The sequence below is a fragment of the Cupressus sempervirens genome, chromosome 6 (genome assembly GCF_028749045.1).
Source record: "Cupressus sempervirens isolate cs-2001-9-10 chromosome 6, ASM2874904v1, whole genome shotgun sequence".
NCBI lineage: Eukaryota > Viridiplantae > Streptophyta > Pinopsida > Cupressales > Cupressaceae > Cupressus > Cupressus sempervirens.
This window is the reverse complement of record NC_143123.1, coordinates 284,178,394-284,198,693: the sequence shown is the minus strand read 5'-3', so window position 1 is coordinate 284,198,693 and position 20,300 is coordinate 284,178,394. Positions and strand designations below refer to the sequence as shown.

At 38.2% G+C, this 20,300-nt stretch overlaps 1 protein-coding gene across 10 annotated transcripts in view; it reads right to left on the bottom strand.

The window, feature by feature from the left end:
• LOC149552323 (alpha/beta-Hydrolases superfamily protein) overlaps positions 1 to 20,300 on the bottom strand; it is a 260,629-nt gene that overhangs the window by 78,908 nt on the left and 161,421 nt on the right. For all 10 annotated transcript variants that reach the window (XR_016352899.1, XR_016352901.1, XR_016352903.1 and 7 more), the window contains one exon: positions 5,103 to 5,250. Coding sequence is in view for 5 of the 10 variants with exons in the window: in XM_089787851.1 (XP_089643977.1) it covers positions 5,103 to 5,250 (148 nt within the window). In the remaining 5 variants the exon portion in view is untranslated. The remainder of the gene's footprint in view (positions 1 to 5,102; positions 5,251 to 20,300) is intronic.

Genomic DNA, 20,300 nt, shown 5'->3' with positions numbered 1-20,300 from the left:
GACATCCAGGAGGATGCAGTGGACAGTTTTGAAGATTTTGTTTCCTTGACAATTTCTTTGGGTACAGAGGAGTTACACAGCAGTACTCCAGTTTTTGACACTCTGAATGTTGATATGAACTTTGGATTTGATTCGCAAGATATGGATGACAATATTCTAGAAACCAGTAACTTTGAGGATACTCCTTTAGACAGTGCATCAGAGGAGGTTTGTAGGAGACAGTCTAGCCAATGCCATCACGTGTCTAGTCAATTGAGAGTTAGTGAGTGAGACATTGTTACCGCTTGCCAGCATTTCGATGCTGCTCGACAGTTGCTAGCAGTTTATGGATGGGGTTCTCCTACTAGTGATGAGCAAGGAGGCAGTTATTTTTCCTTGACAAAGATCCACTCTTTATGGGAGGCTATTCGGATTTTGAAGCAGGATTACTTACAATTGGTAGCCGACTGTGATCACCTGGTTGAGTGGGGAAGTACAGCCTATGAGGCACTCTTGGATCGTGAAGAGGAGGTGAGTGAGCTTACTCAGAAGCTCATAGCGACTACTGAGGCTTTAGAGGACACAAAACGAGATCTACAGGAGTCGCAGTTTCAGTTAAAGGAGGTGACCGTGGAGTTGGAGCATTTGCGGTCAAAACCAGCCCCAGACCCAGTTCATTTGTCCATTGAGGTGGTTGGTGGTGAGTACACTCCTGCAGTCGCTACTAAGGAACATGTTGGGACTGACACACATGTTCAGGATTTGGAAGTAGCTGGACCTAATGAGTTTGGAATACTAGTGGAGTCGAGTCTTCAGATTGATTCTTCTCAGACAGATGACAGTGTGGTACAGTTGAGCATGCCACCTTTATAGGAGGATCAGTTGAGGTGTGCAGGGGAGTATGTTGATGCTTCCTCGTATAATTTTTTCTGCACTGAACCGTTCATGGAGTATTTGCTGGATAGTGCACGTGTTCGCTTGGTCTCACATAAAGTGTCAGAAGGTGTTCTCATCCGAGGTACTAGTGTTATTTGCAGATTGATTGAGAAGATTATAGTGATCCTTTCTACTATGCTACCTCACAGGGTTTTTGAGGTGGGGTTTGTTGAGCGGAGTGCACAAGGTCCTATCCAGCCTACAGCCACTCGGAGTCAGAGATTGGAGCCATCTGTTGATTCCCAATTCAATGATGGTGAGCCAGTAGCAGAGTTTGGGGGTTCCTACCGGCATTATATGGTGGGATACGCTCATCATTTTTCTTTTGACCTAGAGATAGAGGATTTGATTTCACACAGGTGTGGATCGGCTCCAGTTTCTTACCATTCATTATGGGGTGGATTGGCACCATCTTTTGAAAATAGAATTGGTAGTTGCAAGTTACACAGCTTGCAGTATCGACACACCCAGAACAGTCCATCAGAGATCAGATTTGGTGGCAGTGACTTAGGTACCTATGGCTGTGCAGTTGGGTACAAGTGTCAATTAGACAGAGACTTGAATTTTGATAGAGTCGATGTTTCAGTTGGCTTGAGTTGTGCAGAATGGTTTTTTCTATCGGCATCTACAGATGGTCTTCAGATGATTTTGTCAGTGATGTCAGTTTCTCAGCTGTTGATATTGATGATTTCTCCACGGGAGTATGGTGAGGATTGGGATATTACACAGGTTTTCATTTGGGATCTAGGTGGATTGATTGGTTTATGGTTCAGCCATTGCTTGGGGACAAGCAATTTCAGGAAGGGCGGACTATCATGTCCCCATTTTCGGAGGCAGTCTCATTTAATTAATTTAATTAATTAGGTTGTCCAAAATAATTAATATTTCATGAGGACGACTAATTAATTATTTTAATTAATAAATAAGTGATATTAAGTTAATTATTTATAAAGTTATCAAAATAAATAAATATTAAAAGGTAACTTTATATTTAATAAAGTGACTTGGATTATAAAAAAATACTTATTAAAGTCACTTAATAGATAAAATAAAATAATGTTCTAGAAGCTTCTGGAGAAAATGGAGAGAAAAGAATAAATAGGCACCTCGGGGCTCCATTCTAATTAAGCAGTTGTTTATTTCTCTCTTGATATCAGAGTGTGATTCAATCACGTGTGCATTGTGGAGCCTAGGGTTTCTACAATTGTCACAACTGGCCATTGAGAACGAAAACTCTCAATTGGTACGCAATTTTGAGGGTGTGAAATATCATCTGAATTATTGCAGATTGGAGGTGGCATTCCAGTCATTTCATCGGGGCAAAATCTGTGACCTAAGGCCAATTTTGGAGGTTCATTCCGAGAATTGAATTTTGAGGATTTAAGCTATTTGCAAGGGTTTGGAGTTCACCATCCTCTTGCAGAATCAGTCAGCAAAATTTTGTGGTTCCTGCATCACTGTTCATTGAAGGATCAGCGAGAGTGGAATCAATTAACATCAAGCAAGGATTCGATTCAAATCATTAGGTCAGAGGGTTCGAATTTTTAAAAGGAGATTACAAGCAGCGATACATCTCCAGCAAGCAGGATTAGGGCCATCTGGTCAGGCGTCTCTTCTTTTCCGTCATTGATTGGTACCAAGAAAATATCGCAAGGGTGTTCCATGTAGCAATTTGAAGCGTTTTTGGGGGCACGATTCTGCAAATACGATCGTATCAGAAGTTGGGCGTTTTTCTTCAACAACCGGCTGTTAGGAAATCGCAAGCCTGAATAGTTCGCAGGTGACAATCTAAAGAATAAATGCGGATTCTTTAGACCAAGCGGGAAGCAATCTGTAGTTAGATTTGCATTACATATTGGGTGATTAACTTGAAAGTTGGGAACGACTTCAGGGTTCAGACCAATTTCAGGCGAGGAGTAATGTGCACAGAACAAGACGGCATCGGCATTTTTTATTTGAGCAACGTATTACATAGTTCGGATTCATATTGGTAAATCCAACAGCATTGGAGATTCCTGCGATCTATAATCAGTCTGGGCGGCATTCGTATTGGTGTTTTTTCAATGGTATTTTTGGGTTGCCTTAATTACCCTAACGGGCTTTGCTGCTGATGCCCTTAAGGGTGTTTGATCTGCTGAAATACTCACGTGACAGGCTTGAGTCTGCATTCTTTGGAAACGGGCGAATTCAATAGCATATACGGCATCAGTTACTTATTCAGAGTATGGAAGGCAGATGAAGGTCGAGACCTGAATCCATCACCATTCCAAAAATCTCATGCATGTATTCAGGTTTTATTTGGTTATATATGTTTCAGTTCAAGCACTGTTATTTGATTGTTAAAATTCGTCATTATCATAGTGCTTGCATTAAAATTATCTTTTCCTGAATTTTTATTATTATTACTATCCCTTTGTCTTTGGTTACCATAACATTACGAATTAAACTTTTGTGCCAAGAGTTTGACGAAGTACCCACAGTCCAGAATTGTTATTTTTAGTGACCCATATAGTAAGGGTTATTTCAGTGGTATCAGAGCTTGTTTGCAAACTGTTTGACCAAATGTCAAACCCCTGAAGTATTAAGATTTTGGTGTTGGAAGAAGTTATAACCTGTCGGGGTTATTTCATTATGAAACTTATAATCTCCGTGATTAATTTTCTTTAAATATCTCTCACATCTTACCACATTTATCAAAGATTAGATTACTATCAATTACTTATCCTGTATATGTTATTTTGTACAAGTTTACAACTATACATTTCTTCTTTAAAATTTATGTTTTTTTGCACTCAGCATCCTTCCATTGTTATTATTCCATTGTTCTGGCCACTTTTATCTTAGATGAATAGAAAAATTATGAACTTTTGATGTTAAATATTTGTAACCGGCTGTAAAAATCAGAGAACCCTGCCCTCAGAAAACCATTGATATCTCTTCCCTCGACATTCTGACAATTCTGCCAGCACTGCTACCTAATTCACCCTATTCCGGACAAAATCCAGATAGCAGTTTTCTTGATTTGTCCACATTTGCCCAGGAAACTCCACACAATATGACTGTTCTTTATTCTTTCACATTTACCTTTCATAAACTTTTTCTATAAATGCCATGAGCTCTTTGCATACTATTGGTTCTTGCTGTATCACTTATTTCTAGAGAGCTTCTCTTTTGTCCATATCTATTTGCTTTGAATATATTGTTTCTCTTCTGGTGTTTCTATAATCAATATGAAAGACTGATAAAAACAATTATGTTTCTTTTCATTCCATTGCATAGATATATGTTTATTTGAATGATCTTACCAAGAACGCTAATGTTCATATCATTAGTCTTTCGCATACACATTATAAGTCTCTACATTCTCTTTCACTAGATCCATTTTATTTTGAGTCAAGAGAATTTTTGTTTTGGGTTTAATACTATTCATTTATACTTCAATGCTTATATATACTGATGTCATAATAGGTATTCGCTTCTCTGAGTATCAGCACTACAGTGGATTTGAATATTCTTTTCAGGGATTCATGTATATGGTTGCATGTGCCGATGAACTTTTTTTGCACTTTCAATAGATCCATATTATGCTGAATATCAATTTTGATCATTCTTGATATGAATATTCCAATTATTAATCACTGTTAAGGCCCATGATTTTACATACTCAACATGCTCTATTCATAATAACCAACATCACTTCTCATGGGCTTTGCCAGTAAAACTGTGATGCTCAGCAAGAAGCAAAAACATAAATCATTTGCAGCGTTGGTCGTTTTGGAGGGTGGAGAAGGGTTTGGGAGGAGGAAAATAGTGTTTGGCAGTGATCTAGAGTGACTACATCGGCATTCCACATGAGGATGCAATTTCGTTACTTATAGCATTTATATGTATCTAGATCAGCTTGTTTGTTTTCTTTACTCATTTACTGACTCATTGCCTGCATCTACTTATTTAATTTTTTTTTTAAATGTATAATCAAAAATGATAACTAAAACATTAATTTGCTCTGCGCAAATATTCCTGTTTCCCATCACTGCAGAGCACTGTATGCTACATTCTGCATTGATCTAAATTAGTATTTAAATCATTTTGATAGAAATATCTTTTAATGGATCCAATAAACCATGCATGTTAGCTATAGATCACTCATAAGGCATGAGATCCAGAAATAGAAAGGACAGACTCACCCGAAGTAGATAACTGGATGCAACATGAACTGCATCAGAAGACCATGTCCGCCCCACTGACCTTTTAATAAGACCTCTATTGAACCTAGAAGGGAACAGACCCAGTAAACCAGCAAGAGAACTCAATCCTGCACAAAGAATTCGTAGCCTGCAAAATCAAGCTAGTTTATAAAACACGCACTAGGGAGAATCCTATGGGAAATAACAAAAGACAAGATCTCAATAGCTTAAATATAATATAGCAAAAGAAACAGAAATATTTCAAGCTGATAGAACAATGTTTCTAGGAAAAGCAAAAGATTTGCTTTCTTTTACATGGATCTTAATTGTAGCACTGGAATAAACAAAACAATAAAGGATCTAAAATAAGAAATTATAGCCAATTCTATGATTATTTAATCTGTGAAGATGGAAAGTTCAAGGAGAATCAAATTAATACAGACCAACAGCTAAAATCACCATTCTAGTTTCAATCAAGTTTTGAAAAGTTTCTAATGGTGATTGCTTGCTTTATATATTCCATCACATCCATATTTTAAGGAATAGTAGGAGACAATGAAATGTGCAGAACTGATTTAGCTTTTCTAATTGAATTGCCTGAAACCAAGCCACACTGGAAAGTACTTTTTTCTTCTGGTAAATGTTTGATGTTTGAGAAATGTATAAATGTAAAAGGAAAAAATGTTAGTAGTAACATTCACACAATTTGCTCAAACTTAGTCAAACATCAATTTTGCACATTTAACATAAGACATTTTGTTACAATTGCAAAACATATAGATTTCTGACATTTTGTGGGTTGATGTAGACACTATTCTTACACAGGCTTTCTGTAACCTTTTATAGGTTGGTTTCGTCTTTTTCCCAGGTCTGATTTTTCACTGATTAATAGTTTTATATCTCCTCCAACTTCTATTAGTCTTGCACTCTTACAGGATCCTATTCCTATTATTGTTTTGCACATCTAGCCCAAAGATGAAGGCTTCCAATCTCTCTAATAGCTAGGCATTAACTATGCATACCAAAGTAAGGCCGCAAAACATTTGAGGGTTTTAACTTGTCTAAAATAGTGGTTGTGACTCACTTGTGAGTGTGACAGACTAAACAAACTTCACTTTCCCCTGCACATTATTTGCAAGTTGCAGCTGGAGTTAGATAATTTCCATCAAACTATATTCCACCCTCCTTTGTATCTCATGGCCTACATTCCTTTCCAATAGCGGCATCACCAATTTAACTCAGCCTGCTATTATTTTTATGTCCTCACTTGGGTGACACTCATTTTTGATAAAAGAAACCCATCTACTTTTTCTCATGTGATTTGGGTTGTCCAGAGATATAACATCTCAATATGCTCATACAACTTGGTTATTGTAGTTAGGGAAATAATGGTACTCTCACTTGATTCCTTGTGTCATTTTATGTTATAGTACTCTGATCACGGAGCTTTTACACCATCATTTTCTGGTTTTATGTTTAGACTTGCCCATTCCAATTGTTCTTCCAGAACATGCACAGGAGGGGATGCACATTTATCTTCCAGTTTAATGTCTTCTTCATGTTCCTTGGAAACCTATTCTATAATTAGGATGTCATTAAAATTATACTCCGTTCTGTTGGAGTTTGTAACAATGATAGAAATCTTTATCTCTGGGTGTTAATTCCATTATAGTCACCTTCACCTGAAAAGGACGTTTATAATATTTAAAAAAAAACACATGTCATTCATCATGCGCTACAGCATGGAAATGTGGAGAGTTCTATTTGTAATAAAGAGTTATATTGTTGGGAATTTTAAGAGACCTTCCGTTGTTAAGTGAAGAGTCTCTCTGGTGTTATATATATCACATCTAGCAAAGGGCATTGTACACTTGAATTTCATTATCAATAAAATGTTCTTTTGTTGTGTGGCTGGGTTTTTCCCTTCATTCTCAAAGGGTTTTCCCAAGATAATCCTAATCCTATGTGTTTCTTGTGTCTTGTCCGGTTATTCGTTATTGCTGCTTCTCTGATTTCTAGGCTCAAAATGTAACATGGTATCAAAGCCTAGTTCGATATCAAAAATATAAGAATGTTAGAGATATATTCAGAGAGTTCAACTTCCTGTGATGGTATTGTTATGTGTATTTTTGTTTTTTAGAGATTAGTTTGACTTCAATCATGTGGTTATTTTCTGCTCTTTCTTGTTGTCCGCGATTAGAATCAAGTTCCATGTCGTGGTTATATGCGTTGGGGATGTAGAAAATTTCTTTTGCTTGATTCAATCTCAGCATCCCACAGGTCATAAGGTGCCAAAAGTAAATCGAATTTGAAGAGGTTGCATAGCCCAATAAGAGCTTAGCATCCAACCATGCAATAGTAGCAGTATTAGAATATTCGGTATTTGGGATGGATCAAATGGGGTTTATCATACACAATTTTATTTCCAGGAAACCTACAGTTTTAGATACATTTTTTACAATATTATGGTTGGTGCCCTTTTTGGCTAGCCGTCATGTTAAGTCTTACTATCAATTAATGGTCCTATAAACCCAAGTGTGCTGGCCTGATTTGTCTTGGAATGACGTCTAAGGTTCAATTCGCCTTGATTGCCCCTGCAGGCTTTGGTGCTCACCGCCTCTTGTTTTCTACTACTGCACTCTCAGGCTACCCAGTCTTGAAAGAGTTATGGTCTAGTTCAATAATACCAAAACCAAGGATGAACACCCTGTTATACTTGATACAAGATCCTTGGATTCTAGTCCTGAGGAGAAGTCGTCCCTCTCGACTGCTCAGAATCATCTCTCCACAGTTGCTCTAGTAATTGAGAGCTCTAGATTTATGAATTTAGGTCATTCTTTTGAATGAGTCAACTAAGAGCACATATAGTGCAGGACTTTCCAATACATTCGATTCATGCTCAAATCAGAGATGGTCACTACAGACATTTGCATGGACCGGAAACTTCTTACTAACTACAGGAAATGAAAGTCTTGAGGCTTCTATTATATTCCATTACGGAAATTGATGGCTGAAGAGTGTTGATTATTTGAGACCGCTTCAATCGATTAGAGGTAGAAGAGTTGTTCATGTATCGATGTTATTTTAAGTATTTTCCGCAGGTTCTATATTTTCCTTGTATATGTGTTCTTTCCGTCCTTGTCGGCAAAGCTTCGTGGTCTCTCCCGTCAGTTACATTCTTTCTCATGGCATTTCTATGTAACAGTTCTCTCGTGTCATAGAAAATCTATCTTTATTCATTCTAGTGCATCTCATCATATTTTTCATTCTTTGCCCTTCTATTTTTCTTGTGATTCTCTTCAAAACGCTTGCTTCCATTCTCTGAAGGAGTTGAGGTATCAAGCTTGTTCTACAGTTGTTTTCTCAATGTAGAGTTTACTCTTTTCAGTGTGAGTGTACCTATACTCAACAAAGCGCTATCAAGAAGATCAGAGATGGAGAGGTTAAACAATTTGATGGTAGGAAGAAGATAACCCAGTAAGATGCATGGATGGACATCGATGCTTTCAAGTCTACATACAACAACATTATCCTAGTAGACAAATCCAACTTCACTGAGTAGCTATTATCATCTTGAATTGCCTGACATTCATAAGTTCTAAGCATGGATGCAATTTTTATTTTGCAAGAAATATGAGATAAGTACAATGGTGATCTTCTTTTGTAGAAAAGAGTATGACCAAGTTGTTGTCAGCCGACTGGATGGTTCCGATGGTGTTTCTGTAGCCAACGGAATGATTGTCGTCGGTGTTCGGCGGTGTTTCTGTAGCCGACGGGGTGATGTCCGGCGGTGTTTCTGTATTCTATAGCCGACGTCGTCAGTAAATAGTTTGTAGCGAATAGAATATTTGTGGCCGACGGACTCTTTCGAGAAGGTTCGGCGGTAGTATTTATATCCTGTCTAGGATTATTGTAAAGCATCAATCATCTACTATTACGGATATTATCAAGCATAATGTATGTCTGGCATATGCGAATAAATTCTGCTATTTTGTTCTATTGTCTGTATGCATTGATTTCTTTACCTGTACGGTAAACATTTGGCGTCGTTGCCTTATGAATCTAGAAGGTGGGAGGAATGAAGATTAATGCCAAATCAGCTTAACAAGGATCGAAATAAGGCAAAGGGAAAAGATGGAATCCGTACTGCGTAGGAGAATTTAATTCTAGCACAGCAAGCCGAACGCCGACGAAGATCTCAAAAGATTGCCGACAGAAACCGAAGCATGGAGGAATTGTTGGAGGAGACTTGGCAGCAGGTGGAATTGGTGGAAGAAGCACGGGAGGAGTTCTTGAATTTGTGTTCGCCGAGGGAAGAAAATTCAGACAGAAGAGCATCAACTCGCACGGCTCGCAGTACCAAGGGAGCATGAGCGTGGAGTGACCTCTTCGTCCGGGATAGACTTCCGCGGGAAACAACTTCAAAAGATCCTTCTTCTTCACCAAGGTTCGCAGCTGTCGAGACCTCCAGTGTGGGAGAACAGTCCGCCGGTGTGGGAGAGCAATTCGCCGGCGTGGGAGTGCAGACAGCCAGTGTGGGAGTGCAGACCTCTGGTGTGGGAGACCAGTCCGTCGGTGTGGGAGTGCAGACCGCCGGTGTGGGAGACTAGTCCGCCGGTGTGGGAGTACAAACTGTCGATTTGAGAGTACAAACCGCCGGTGTGGGAGTGCAGACCGCCGGTGTGGGAGTGAAGAACGTCAGTGTTGCAAGACCGAGCAACACCTGTTTACAGAAACCAATTGTGATGGCAAGACCAAAAGAGAAACTGTCGAAGTTCAATGGCGATGGTACGGCCGATCCCATTCGACATTGCAAAACATGTGAAACGATCTGGAGGGCAAATGGCATAACTGATGAAGACGACTGGATGAGACAATTTCCGGCAACCCTACGAGGTGTGGCGATTGATTGGTTTTCGGATACGGATCCACAAAAGCTAAATAGCTGGGATAACATTAAAAAGGAGTTCTTGGCAAAATTTAAACCCTTGCAGGATGATAATGAAATCGTAGCGGAAATTTTCAATACCAAGCAGGGGAAGCACGAAACTGTCCGTGTCTATGCCAGGAGATTAAAAAACTTAATAAACAAAATGGAAAGCAAGCCGGCGGACGGATTGCAGAAAAGATGGTTCGTGGACAGCTTACAATCAGAATTGCGGAGGAAAATGAAAATTGTGCCATCGTCATCATATGTGGACGCATATAACAGAGCACTGGACCTTGAAAGTGAGCAGAAGACAAAGAAGAAGAAAACTAGCTCCTCTGAATTTGATGACGACGAGCCTTCCGGAGATGATAGTAGCAACGACGAAGGCAGCAGCAAGAAGGTTCGTGCCCTACAGAAGGATATGGTTCGCATGATGAACGAATTTAAAAACATGCAGAAGGAGCCAAAAGGCAGTGAGTTGTGGTGCACGGAGTGTAAGATAGACGGGCATACTAAAGGATCGTGTCCAAAGAACCAATTCTGTGACATTTGTCAGATCATGGGCCATTCGACAAAGGAGTGCCCCTTTAACATGAAGACAAGAGGATCTATGCAGGTGTTTCTCACACAGGAGGCTTCCCCGTCGGGTAGTAGCGGAAATACGAATACCACCAGTGCTACATCCGGAGGATACAGGAATAATAACAGAGGGCAAAATAATAACAATAATAACAATAATAATGGGAGCCGAAGTCGAACTCAATATGATGCAAACGGACAGCCGAACGTTCAATGCCGAGCGTGTAATTTGTGGGGTCATTTTGCGCGGGATTGTACAGCGGCAAACACACCGAAATTATTATGCAGATAATGCGGACTCGGCGATCACGAAGATTCCAAGTGTCCAAAGGCTGGAGTAAACTTGATCACTGTTCGCACGGATGTAGAGGAGGTTCTGGCAATTATACGGAGGCAAGCGGAAGAAAAGAGAAAAGTGGGGGAAGCGCAGGTGGACATTGCAAAGGCATCATCGGTGGGGACATCTCAGTTGAAGGATATCACCGGCACCTTGGCAAGGAACTTCGCAGAACAAAACATTGTACGACAGATCTTACAAACGGAGATACCCGGTCAAGATAAGTGACCTCCTTCTCACAATGCCCCAGTTAAGGACGGCCATTCTGAATCATACACCATTTTCGAAAGCAACAAAGGACACAGGAAGGGACAGTAGGGAAGTGACGACAACAACAGACCCAATGCTGTTGACACTCACCTCCGGACGGCATCCGGCAGTCGTCGAGATGGGGATTTTGGGAAATGTTTTGACAGAGACAATTGTTGACGGAGGGTCCGGCGTAAATGTCTTACCGGAGGATACCTGGAAGAAGTTGGGAAAGTCGACGCTGTGGCCACCTACATTCCAGTTGCTCACGGCGGACTAGCACAGGATCAAACCGTTAGGAACCTTGAGGGCACAACCGGTAACCATTGGTACGCAACCATTTTTATTGGATTTCGTAGTCATTCCATTGAAAAGAAAAGGATATGATGCTATTCTGGGACGGGATTGGTTGGTGCAAGAAAAAGTAAAACATGATTGGAAACGAAATACCTTATCAATGGAGCGCGGAGGCAAAAGATTCATAATTGACCTGCACACGCAAATGGTTGGCGAGGAGGCAGCATTGTCAAATTCTAACAGTGAAGGCGAGAGTGATGACGAAGGAAAGAGGAGAATGGAACCGGATGAAGAAGGAGTATTGAGACTTGACGAAGGATCGAATGACGACGACCTGGACTCGGTGAATGGCCTTTACCATTGGCAGATAGAAGACTACGAACTCTTTCCGAGTTGTAATATGCTAAGGGTCGACGAAGATGAGAAAAAGGAGGAAAACGAATGCCCGGAGGAATGCAGGGAAACGGAAGAAGGAAAAGTTGCCATGGCTGAAGCTAAGGGGAAGAACATACAGTCTGAACACAGAAAAACGAAAGATCCCACTGTTCGGTACATGGTGAATGGACCGCGTGGAAAGAAAAGGTTACACCGCAACATAAAATTAGTGGAAGGGCACCGACAGCAAGGAAATAATCCAATTGCGCAACGACTGCAGGCACAATGGGCAACGGAGGTGGCACAGAACAGACGTAAGGCATACGACGGTCGGAATGAAATCAAAGTGGAAAAGTTTAAGGCCAGATGGGTTGGACCATATCAGATTCGGAAGGTCGATGACAATGGAGCGATCAAATTATCAACTTTGGACGGGCAGAAGGTACCTTCGACAGTCAACGGATCCAAATTCAAAATATATGGTGCCAAGAAGACTCCATCACTGTCACAGGATGGCCAGTTGACACTGTCGTCGTTGCAGAATGGCGACGCCTGGAGGAAAAATGGAGGTTACTCTGTAATTTGATTTTTTTTTTTTTTTTTTAAATTGAAAAAATAGAAAAACCAAACAAATAAATTTTTTTTAAAAATAGTGGCCCTGCGGACAGTCTGTCCGCGGTTAATAAAAACCCCACGAGCAGCTTGTCCGCGGGCTCTCAAAACTTGACGCCCTCCGCCGAAGCAGGCCCCGTGGGCTTAACATTTTTCTTTTTGTTGTTTTTTCCTCCGGAACCTCCTAAAACCTCTTCCGCACGGGCAATCTTTGCTAGTAAATAGGAAGGCCGTGAGTTTAAAAGAAAACAGTCTCACTAGAAGTCTCCGCCGGTAAAAGGAAGAGGACCGCGGGCATAGAACTTAGAAAACTCCTCCGGCCAGCAGACTTCTCCGCGGGAATACAAGATTTCGATGCACTTTCTTGGTTTTTCTCTATGCTTCAGTTGAACAACGTAACTGGCGTCGGCATATGAGGGAAGGTTGTTCTCGGGCAGTTGGCCATCATTCTTTTGCCAATTGGCGATTCTCAATTTGTGCGCTCGGCAATTTCCATCCAGAAGATTAGGATTTCCACCAAGAGTTTTGAGAGGCACTAAAAACAACGACAGAATCAAGTTGTTGAGAATGAGTGACAGATGATGCCAAAGGGAAGGGGACACATCCGTGGTTGCCAGAAAGAGTGCAGAATCGGCAGATAATGACAGAAATGGTGTGTTCCGTGCATTTCTGTGTGGGTTGCGAAGTGTTAATTTGGTCTTGGCGGCGAGGGGCACTACCCCTCGACCCCGCCGGGGGCGTTGCCCCCTGGACCCCCAGTCATGGCGGATATCAGTCATGGGAGTCTAACCAGTTGAGAAGAGTTGAAGTTGCTGCAAGCATGGACTTTTTGTGTACCAGAGGCAATGAGAGCAAGTGTTGGCTATGAGGCTGTCTTGGTGGATGCGTAGAGAGCTAGGGAGGAGCTGATCATCCAATTGGAGGCAGTGCAGCGACACTTGGCTCAGGGTACCGAGGCATTGAAAACAGAGAAAGCAGCACAGGTGGCTATCAAGGTCAGCTTGAGGAGACAGTATTGTGTTAGCAGAAGCTCCAGATGTAACGGGATCAATGTGGAAGTGATGTGACAGAAGCAGATTTTTCTTGTTGTAGTCACTCTGATAATATATTTTGTTTATTAATTTGTCTCAGATATTTTGTAATTGTCGTCCGGAGACGACTTTTCTTTTTGGGGGGGATGGTGTCAGCCGACTGGATGGTTCCGGCGGTGTTTCTGTAGCCGACGGAATGATTGTTGTTGGTGTTCGGCGGTGTTTCTGTAACCGCCGGGGTGATGTTCGGCGGTGTTTCTGTATTCTGTATAAATAGTTTGTAGCGGATAGAATATTTGTGGCCGACGGACTCCTTTGGGAAGGTTCGACGGTAGTATTTATATCCCGTCTAGGATCATTGTAAAGCATCAATCATCTACTATTACGGATATTATCAAGCATAATGTATGTCTGGCATATGCGAATAAATTAGGCTATTCTGTTCTATTGTCTGTATGCGTTGATTTCTTTACCTGTACGGTAAACAGTTGTGTTTTTTATTATTATATATGGTTTGCATATATGTTAGCGTAGCCAATAGTTTATTCTCTATGGCTTATTATTTATGTATAAGACTTATATTGTAAGTTTAAAAGTTTTATATTAAGGTTAATCTTTCAGAAGGGTTGTTGGACGAGCATCTTTATGACTGGTATCGACAAGGGTGTTTTTGATGTATTCAAAGTTACAAGAGGATGGACTGGCAACAAAATAGACATAAGTACTCTATATTTTATATAGTTGGTAATAGGGTTTTCCTTTCAGTATCTATCTCCTTATATGATACATTGGCTTACTAATCTCTCTTCGTTGCAGTATGCAACAAGAAAAGCAATGATTAAGAGGGAGATGTTTTAGCTTCAAAGAGAGGGTTCAATGGAATCCCTATCATTCTCATAAATGCTTGTAATACTTGTGGTAATTATAAATTTTGAGACTTAAATGGAACTAAGTCTTTCTTTTTATGCCTATTTCTATTCTTGTATGAATAAATTAGATTGTAAGAATCAGCTATGATAACTATTTTGCTCTAGGAGTGATCATCAAGTGGAGAGAGACCATGATCACATCATGTGGAGAGAATCCATGATGGGAGTTGGATGTCATGTTGAGTGATTTCATGACAATTCACGTGGAGAGAATCTATGATTAAAGACTTAGCTAGAATTCTTACAAATCTAGCATTTTGAGTGATTCCATGATTAATAACAATGAGTAAATTGTTCTCTTAGTGTTATGTTGAGAGATTTCATGAAAACATCATGAAAATTGTTTGTGTTTCCAACGGGGTTATCATGTTGGGTGATTCCATGAATTTTTATAGGATCTATGTGATAAGATATTATCATTGACATTTTGGTTGCAGCCTTGTGTGATTGTTCAACTAAAGATTTTTCTCGTTGAGAGGGAGTGTTGAAGTTTGTAGCTGCAATAAAAATCTTTATCTCTAGGCATTAATTCCATTATAGTCACCTTTGGCTGAAAATGACGATTATAATATTAAATATAAAAACATGTGTCATTCATCATGCATAAAGGCATGGAAATACGAAGAGTTGTATTTGTAATAAAGAGCTATATTGTTGGGAATTTTAAAAGACCTTTCGTTGCTAAGTGAAGAATCTCTCTGGTGTTATATATATATATATATATATATATAGAAAGGCATTGTACACTTGATTTTCATTATCAATAAAATGATTTTTTGTTGTGTGGTTGGGTTTTTCCCTCCATTCTTGAAGCGTTTTCCCAGGATAATCCTGTGTGTTTCTTGTATCTTATTTGGTTATTTGTTATTGTTGCTTATCTGATTTTTGAGCTCAAAATCTAACACTTTCCCTTATTAAAATCAGGTTCAAATAGATTTTCAAGAGTTGTTGGAGCAGAGGACTCTTTCTCTCTCGTTTTCATCTTTGATTGGCTCCTCTTCACTCACAATTGGCTTTGCCTTTACTTTTTCAATACCGTGGACAAAGACTTAAAGATGTTCATCATCATCCTAGTCTAAAGTCCTACTGGCCACGTGTGCTAAGTCTCCCAATACTATCTACAAGATAAAAGCTGATCGGAATCCCCTATGTTCCCTTGTTCTTCTTGGCACAAGTTTGTTAAGGTACTTAGGTTTTACCACCACAATTGTATTAGTGTAATTTCATTTTTCACCTAGGACCAGAAATTCATGCACTAACACCTTCTATTATTTTACAACTGACATCCTTAGTTTTTTTGGTACTGAAATCTTGCTGTGGTATAGTACTCGTGATTCTAGTTACCCTAGCATTTGCTAAAACCCTTTTTGAGGGAAGTTAGAATATTAACAGGTTGTTTTTCCATAGCCAAGTTTTTCTTAGATTGAACCCTAGAAGCTTTTTACTTCAAGGTCATAGGAGTATCAATTGACTATTTACATTGTTTCTTAGACATTTCCTTTCTTAGAGAAATGGCAACATCAAAGTTTCAAACTAAATTTTTTCCTCATCTTTCTCAAATGGGTGTTCTTTATTCAAGAGCTTTCTTTATCAGGAGTTCCTTTTTCTACAGACAACTTTTGGGAAGATTGTTCTTCCTCTAATAGCTCAGGGTAAGTATCATCATTTTGGGTAATGAAAGAATTATCTTTTCATCAACAGTCTGATTAGCCCATGATGGGTTGGCTAACAAGATCCTTTTGACTTTTTGAACTGATTTGCGCATGTTGTAAAGACAAACAGATAATGTATCACATATGTGTTGAAGATTGTAGCTGTGATGGAGATCTTTATCTCCGATTCTATGAAATATAAATATGTTTGTGATGGTTGTTATGGTCATCCTCAGCTGAAGGAAACATTTGTGATAATATTTAAGATAATATTTAAGATAATATTATGTTAAAAGATGTGTCATGCGGCATGCGTATGGAAATATGAAGCATTAAACATTTGTTATTATTTTGAAATATGAAGCGTCGTGTATTTGGGATTTGAAGAGATCTTCGTAGATAAGATGAAGAATCTAATGAAATTTATTCATGTAATTGCTTGTATTGTAATGATAATCAAGTGAAAACTTTGTACTTTAATGTATTCTTTATCAAGTAAAAGTGATATTTTTGGTTTTCTGGCTGGGTTTTTCCCTTCATGTGGAAGGGTTTTCCCAGGATAATATTGTGTGTCTCTTGTATATATTTTGCTCTTCCTTATTGCAATTTTCTTTATTTTTAAGCATAACATTGACATAGTATCAGAGCCAGGTTAGTAAACAGTTTTTGAGAAGTTTCTTTTGTTCCCTAGTGCATGCATATGCTGCAAATTGTATATGATTTTCTTTAGGCAATGTGTATGTGTGAAGTTTTGTAGCTGTGAGGGAGTGTTTTATCTTCCTATGTTGACCTGCTGAGAGTTAGCTGAGATTCATCTGATATAATAGACTTTATATTTAGCCCTAGCTGCTGTAGCTGTTTATTTTATGAGTCTGTTGAGCTGTGATAGTCTGCTTATTGCTGCTAATTCTATCCATATTGTACTCCTTATGACATTTGTGGGAGTTTCACATTTTGTATATATTGTTGTGTCGGTAGTTTATATTCTTCGCTAGTACTTGGGTTGAGATTCACTGCCCATATATTAAAGATGTCATTTCATTCTTTTAAGATACCCATTGAATTTCATAACCGTCATCTGTAATATTCCCTCTAATAATAATCATTTGATAAAAATGGCTAATTGATTGATAAATCTATATAATAGAAAAATAAATAATATTAGTATTAAACTAAACTAATAGTTAAATATTATCAATTAACATTAATAATTATTAATTGATTAGATAAGCAATATTAAATCTACATTTATTAATTGCTTAAATTTCATATTATTAAATAACAACAAACATAATACTAACAAACATATATAAAACACAAACATATGAAATAATAAAAAATAAACTAGAAAACAATACTTATAATAAACTAATATTTGGATTAATGGGAAACACCACTCAAAAGTCACGTACCTTGAAAACAACATAGGGGTGGTATTTAAATAACATTATGGCATGCAAAAAAGCATGGAATGAAAAGAATAAAAAACAAAATACAAGCAGCCTTGTATAAATAGAAATGGAAAGAATTGCAGGAGTATGGGAAATAAATTTAACAAAGAAATGCATAAATAAAAGGAGGTCCACCAAATAAGGAGGGAAGAGAAATAATAGCCAATATTTTAGGAGCAAAAGATGGAAGGCATGTAATAAAAAGGTAAGTGTATTTAATTAATTAGAAAGGCTTTTTGTATTTTTTTATTTGTTAAATAAGTTTTTAATAGACATTTTTCTTGATATTATTATTTATATATATGAACTCATAGATGGAAGTTTACAAACTATATTTATTTTATCTTAATAATATTTGGAAAATGATTTTTTATCCAAGGAGTGATAATTAAATACTTGATACTAGAAGAATAATTAATTGGTTATAAAATATCAATATAATTTCTTATGAGATAAATAATTATCGAAATAAATATTACAATGTATTAAAGGATTCCTAATAATTAATAATGATCATGTTGTATTAATAAATTAAGATCATAGAAATAAATATATTTATATTGGATTATTAATATCAAGGATTAATGGTTGATTATGACATAAATGTAGAAGATTGGATAGACAAATCTCGTAGACCTTAAGGGTAACCCTTTAAGAAGATGGCTAACTAATCAAGGGTCGTCCTACGGAACACAGAGGGTCCTCTCAGAGGATTATGAAGCTTGACTTGAAAGGTAGTTTCAAAGTAGAAGGTCGACTAATCGAGGATCATTCCTTGCGACATAGGGGACCCCCCCATAGGGTTAGGAAGCTTGATTAAAGGAATCCTTAAGGATGTGTACAAGTAGTGACATTCCGAGTTCGAATTATGAGATATTAATCGCTAGAAATGGACTTAATAGTCTATGTTGCTAATGATTTCTATAGGTAAAATTGTCCCAAGGAGTGGCGACATTACATCATCGCTTGAAAACAAAATAGAAAGATGTTGCAAATAGTTCTAGAGATAAGTGCATGGGTGAATACCCCAAGAAAATGAAAGAAAGATGGGTGTTTATTAACAAAGCATAACTCAGTCTGGCTAATGTTCAATGGAAACAAATTGTGCAACTAGGTCATCTCCTTACTGTTCTAAAGAGGTGTTGGCAATTTTTGAGGCTTCTAATTTTTCATTACGTTTTCTATCAATCGATGACATGATCTTAAATTGTTGGTTTTTGTCATTGCATACTCTTCCATTTTTGGTTACTTTTCATGTTCTTGTGTTGCCATTTATGACATGGCATAGCCCTTTGATGACCTATCAGCTAAGTCTCGTAATTTCTCTTTTGTTGATTGTTGTTCACTCTTGCTGGAGTCATCGGGAAACATTTTTTTTGGGCATGGGGTAAGACTTCCTATTTTCCCTACTCTTTGTTTTATGTTCATCTTCTCTAGCTTTATGCGATAGCTACGCTTGTTTGTTTGGTCATCAAACCTAGCAAGGTATCATTTTAGCTTCTTTTCATCTTGGCTTTAATCATTGCAATCGCAAGGCCGACAATATAATGTTCGTCAAGGGACAGATGTGGCCCACTTTGGTCAGCATGATCGTAAGGAAAGTTATTATATTTTTGTTGTTGCTTCTAATTCGACTGGCTATTACCATTAAAAAAAAAATTAATCTCCATTTGCTACCCCAATTCTTCTGTTAAGTCGTCCTCTTCTTTAGTAATTGCGACTTTTTACCTTCCTATGAGATGTATCTCCTTCTTTCTATGTTTTGTGTTTGGGTAGTTTCAAGTAGAAATGATTGGTTTTCTGTTCTGAGCCTCTTGGTTCAATCATTTATTTTTGTCTCGTATTTATTCTTTGACCCTTCCCAGTCATGCTCTTTTGCAAGGTTTTGAGTGCAGAGTACATCCTCTACTCTACGTAAGCAAGTATTTGATTTTTCCTTTTTGTGTATTGCATTTAACTTATGATAGCCATTTTAGTTTGTGTATCGTCTTTTTCTATGTTGTTTGTACTCTATCTGATCATGTGTGATTGTTGAGCAGTCATTGTTATTTATCATAATTGATATAGATTCTTTTGTGTTAGTTTAAAGGCATATAGATTCAAGTATGATCCATGATCTTCTATGTCCCAAGGATTTGAAGCTCCATTCTTCTAGGGATTTATCTATTCAATGGTGTAGGCAGGTGTTAAGTAGCACCTTGGGACTTATTTGGCAATCTTCGATGCTCTCAAGATCCTAAAGATTTATCAATTCTTTCTTGTTCATCTTGTTGAAAATCTTTCTGGCATGTACTGAGTGCATCGAGTTGGTGTTGGTTTTCGCCCCTACTTCTGAATGTAACTTATACTCTTGTAGTAGCATATGTCTGTTGTTGTTTGATCAGGACTCTACCTTGTGGTAAATAAGAAAGAACAGTTTAGGGAAGATAATTTTATAAATTTGTAGGTGCTTCCCAAGAAAATGGACTATGGATTGGCACCAACATAGAGATAAGTATCCTATGGTTTTATCTTGAATATTGAATTTCTAACACAACATTGGGTTAGTGTTTTCTTTGTGCATTAATCTCTATATATCTCTTCATGATAGATTGATTTTGTGAATTATTAATCTCTCTTCATTACAGAATGCATTAATGAAATGATGAGACATTCATGAACATGAGGATGTTACATGTAGTGATGGGGTTGCATTCAGAGGAAGTATATTCAGCTTTAGACGGGGAGGTTGTGTAATAGAGGGAGATGCCTAACTC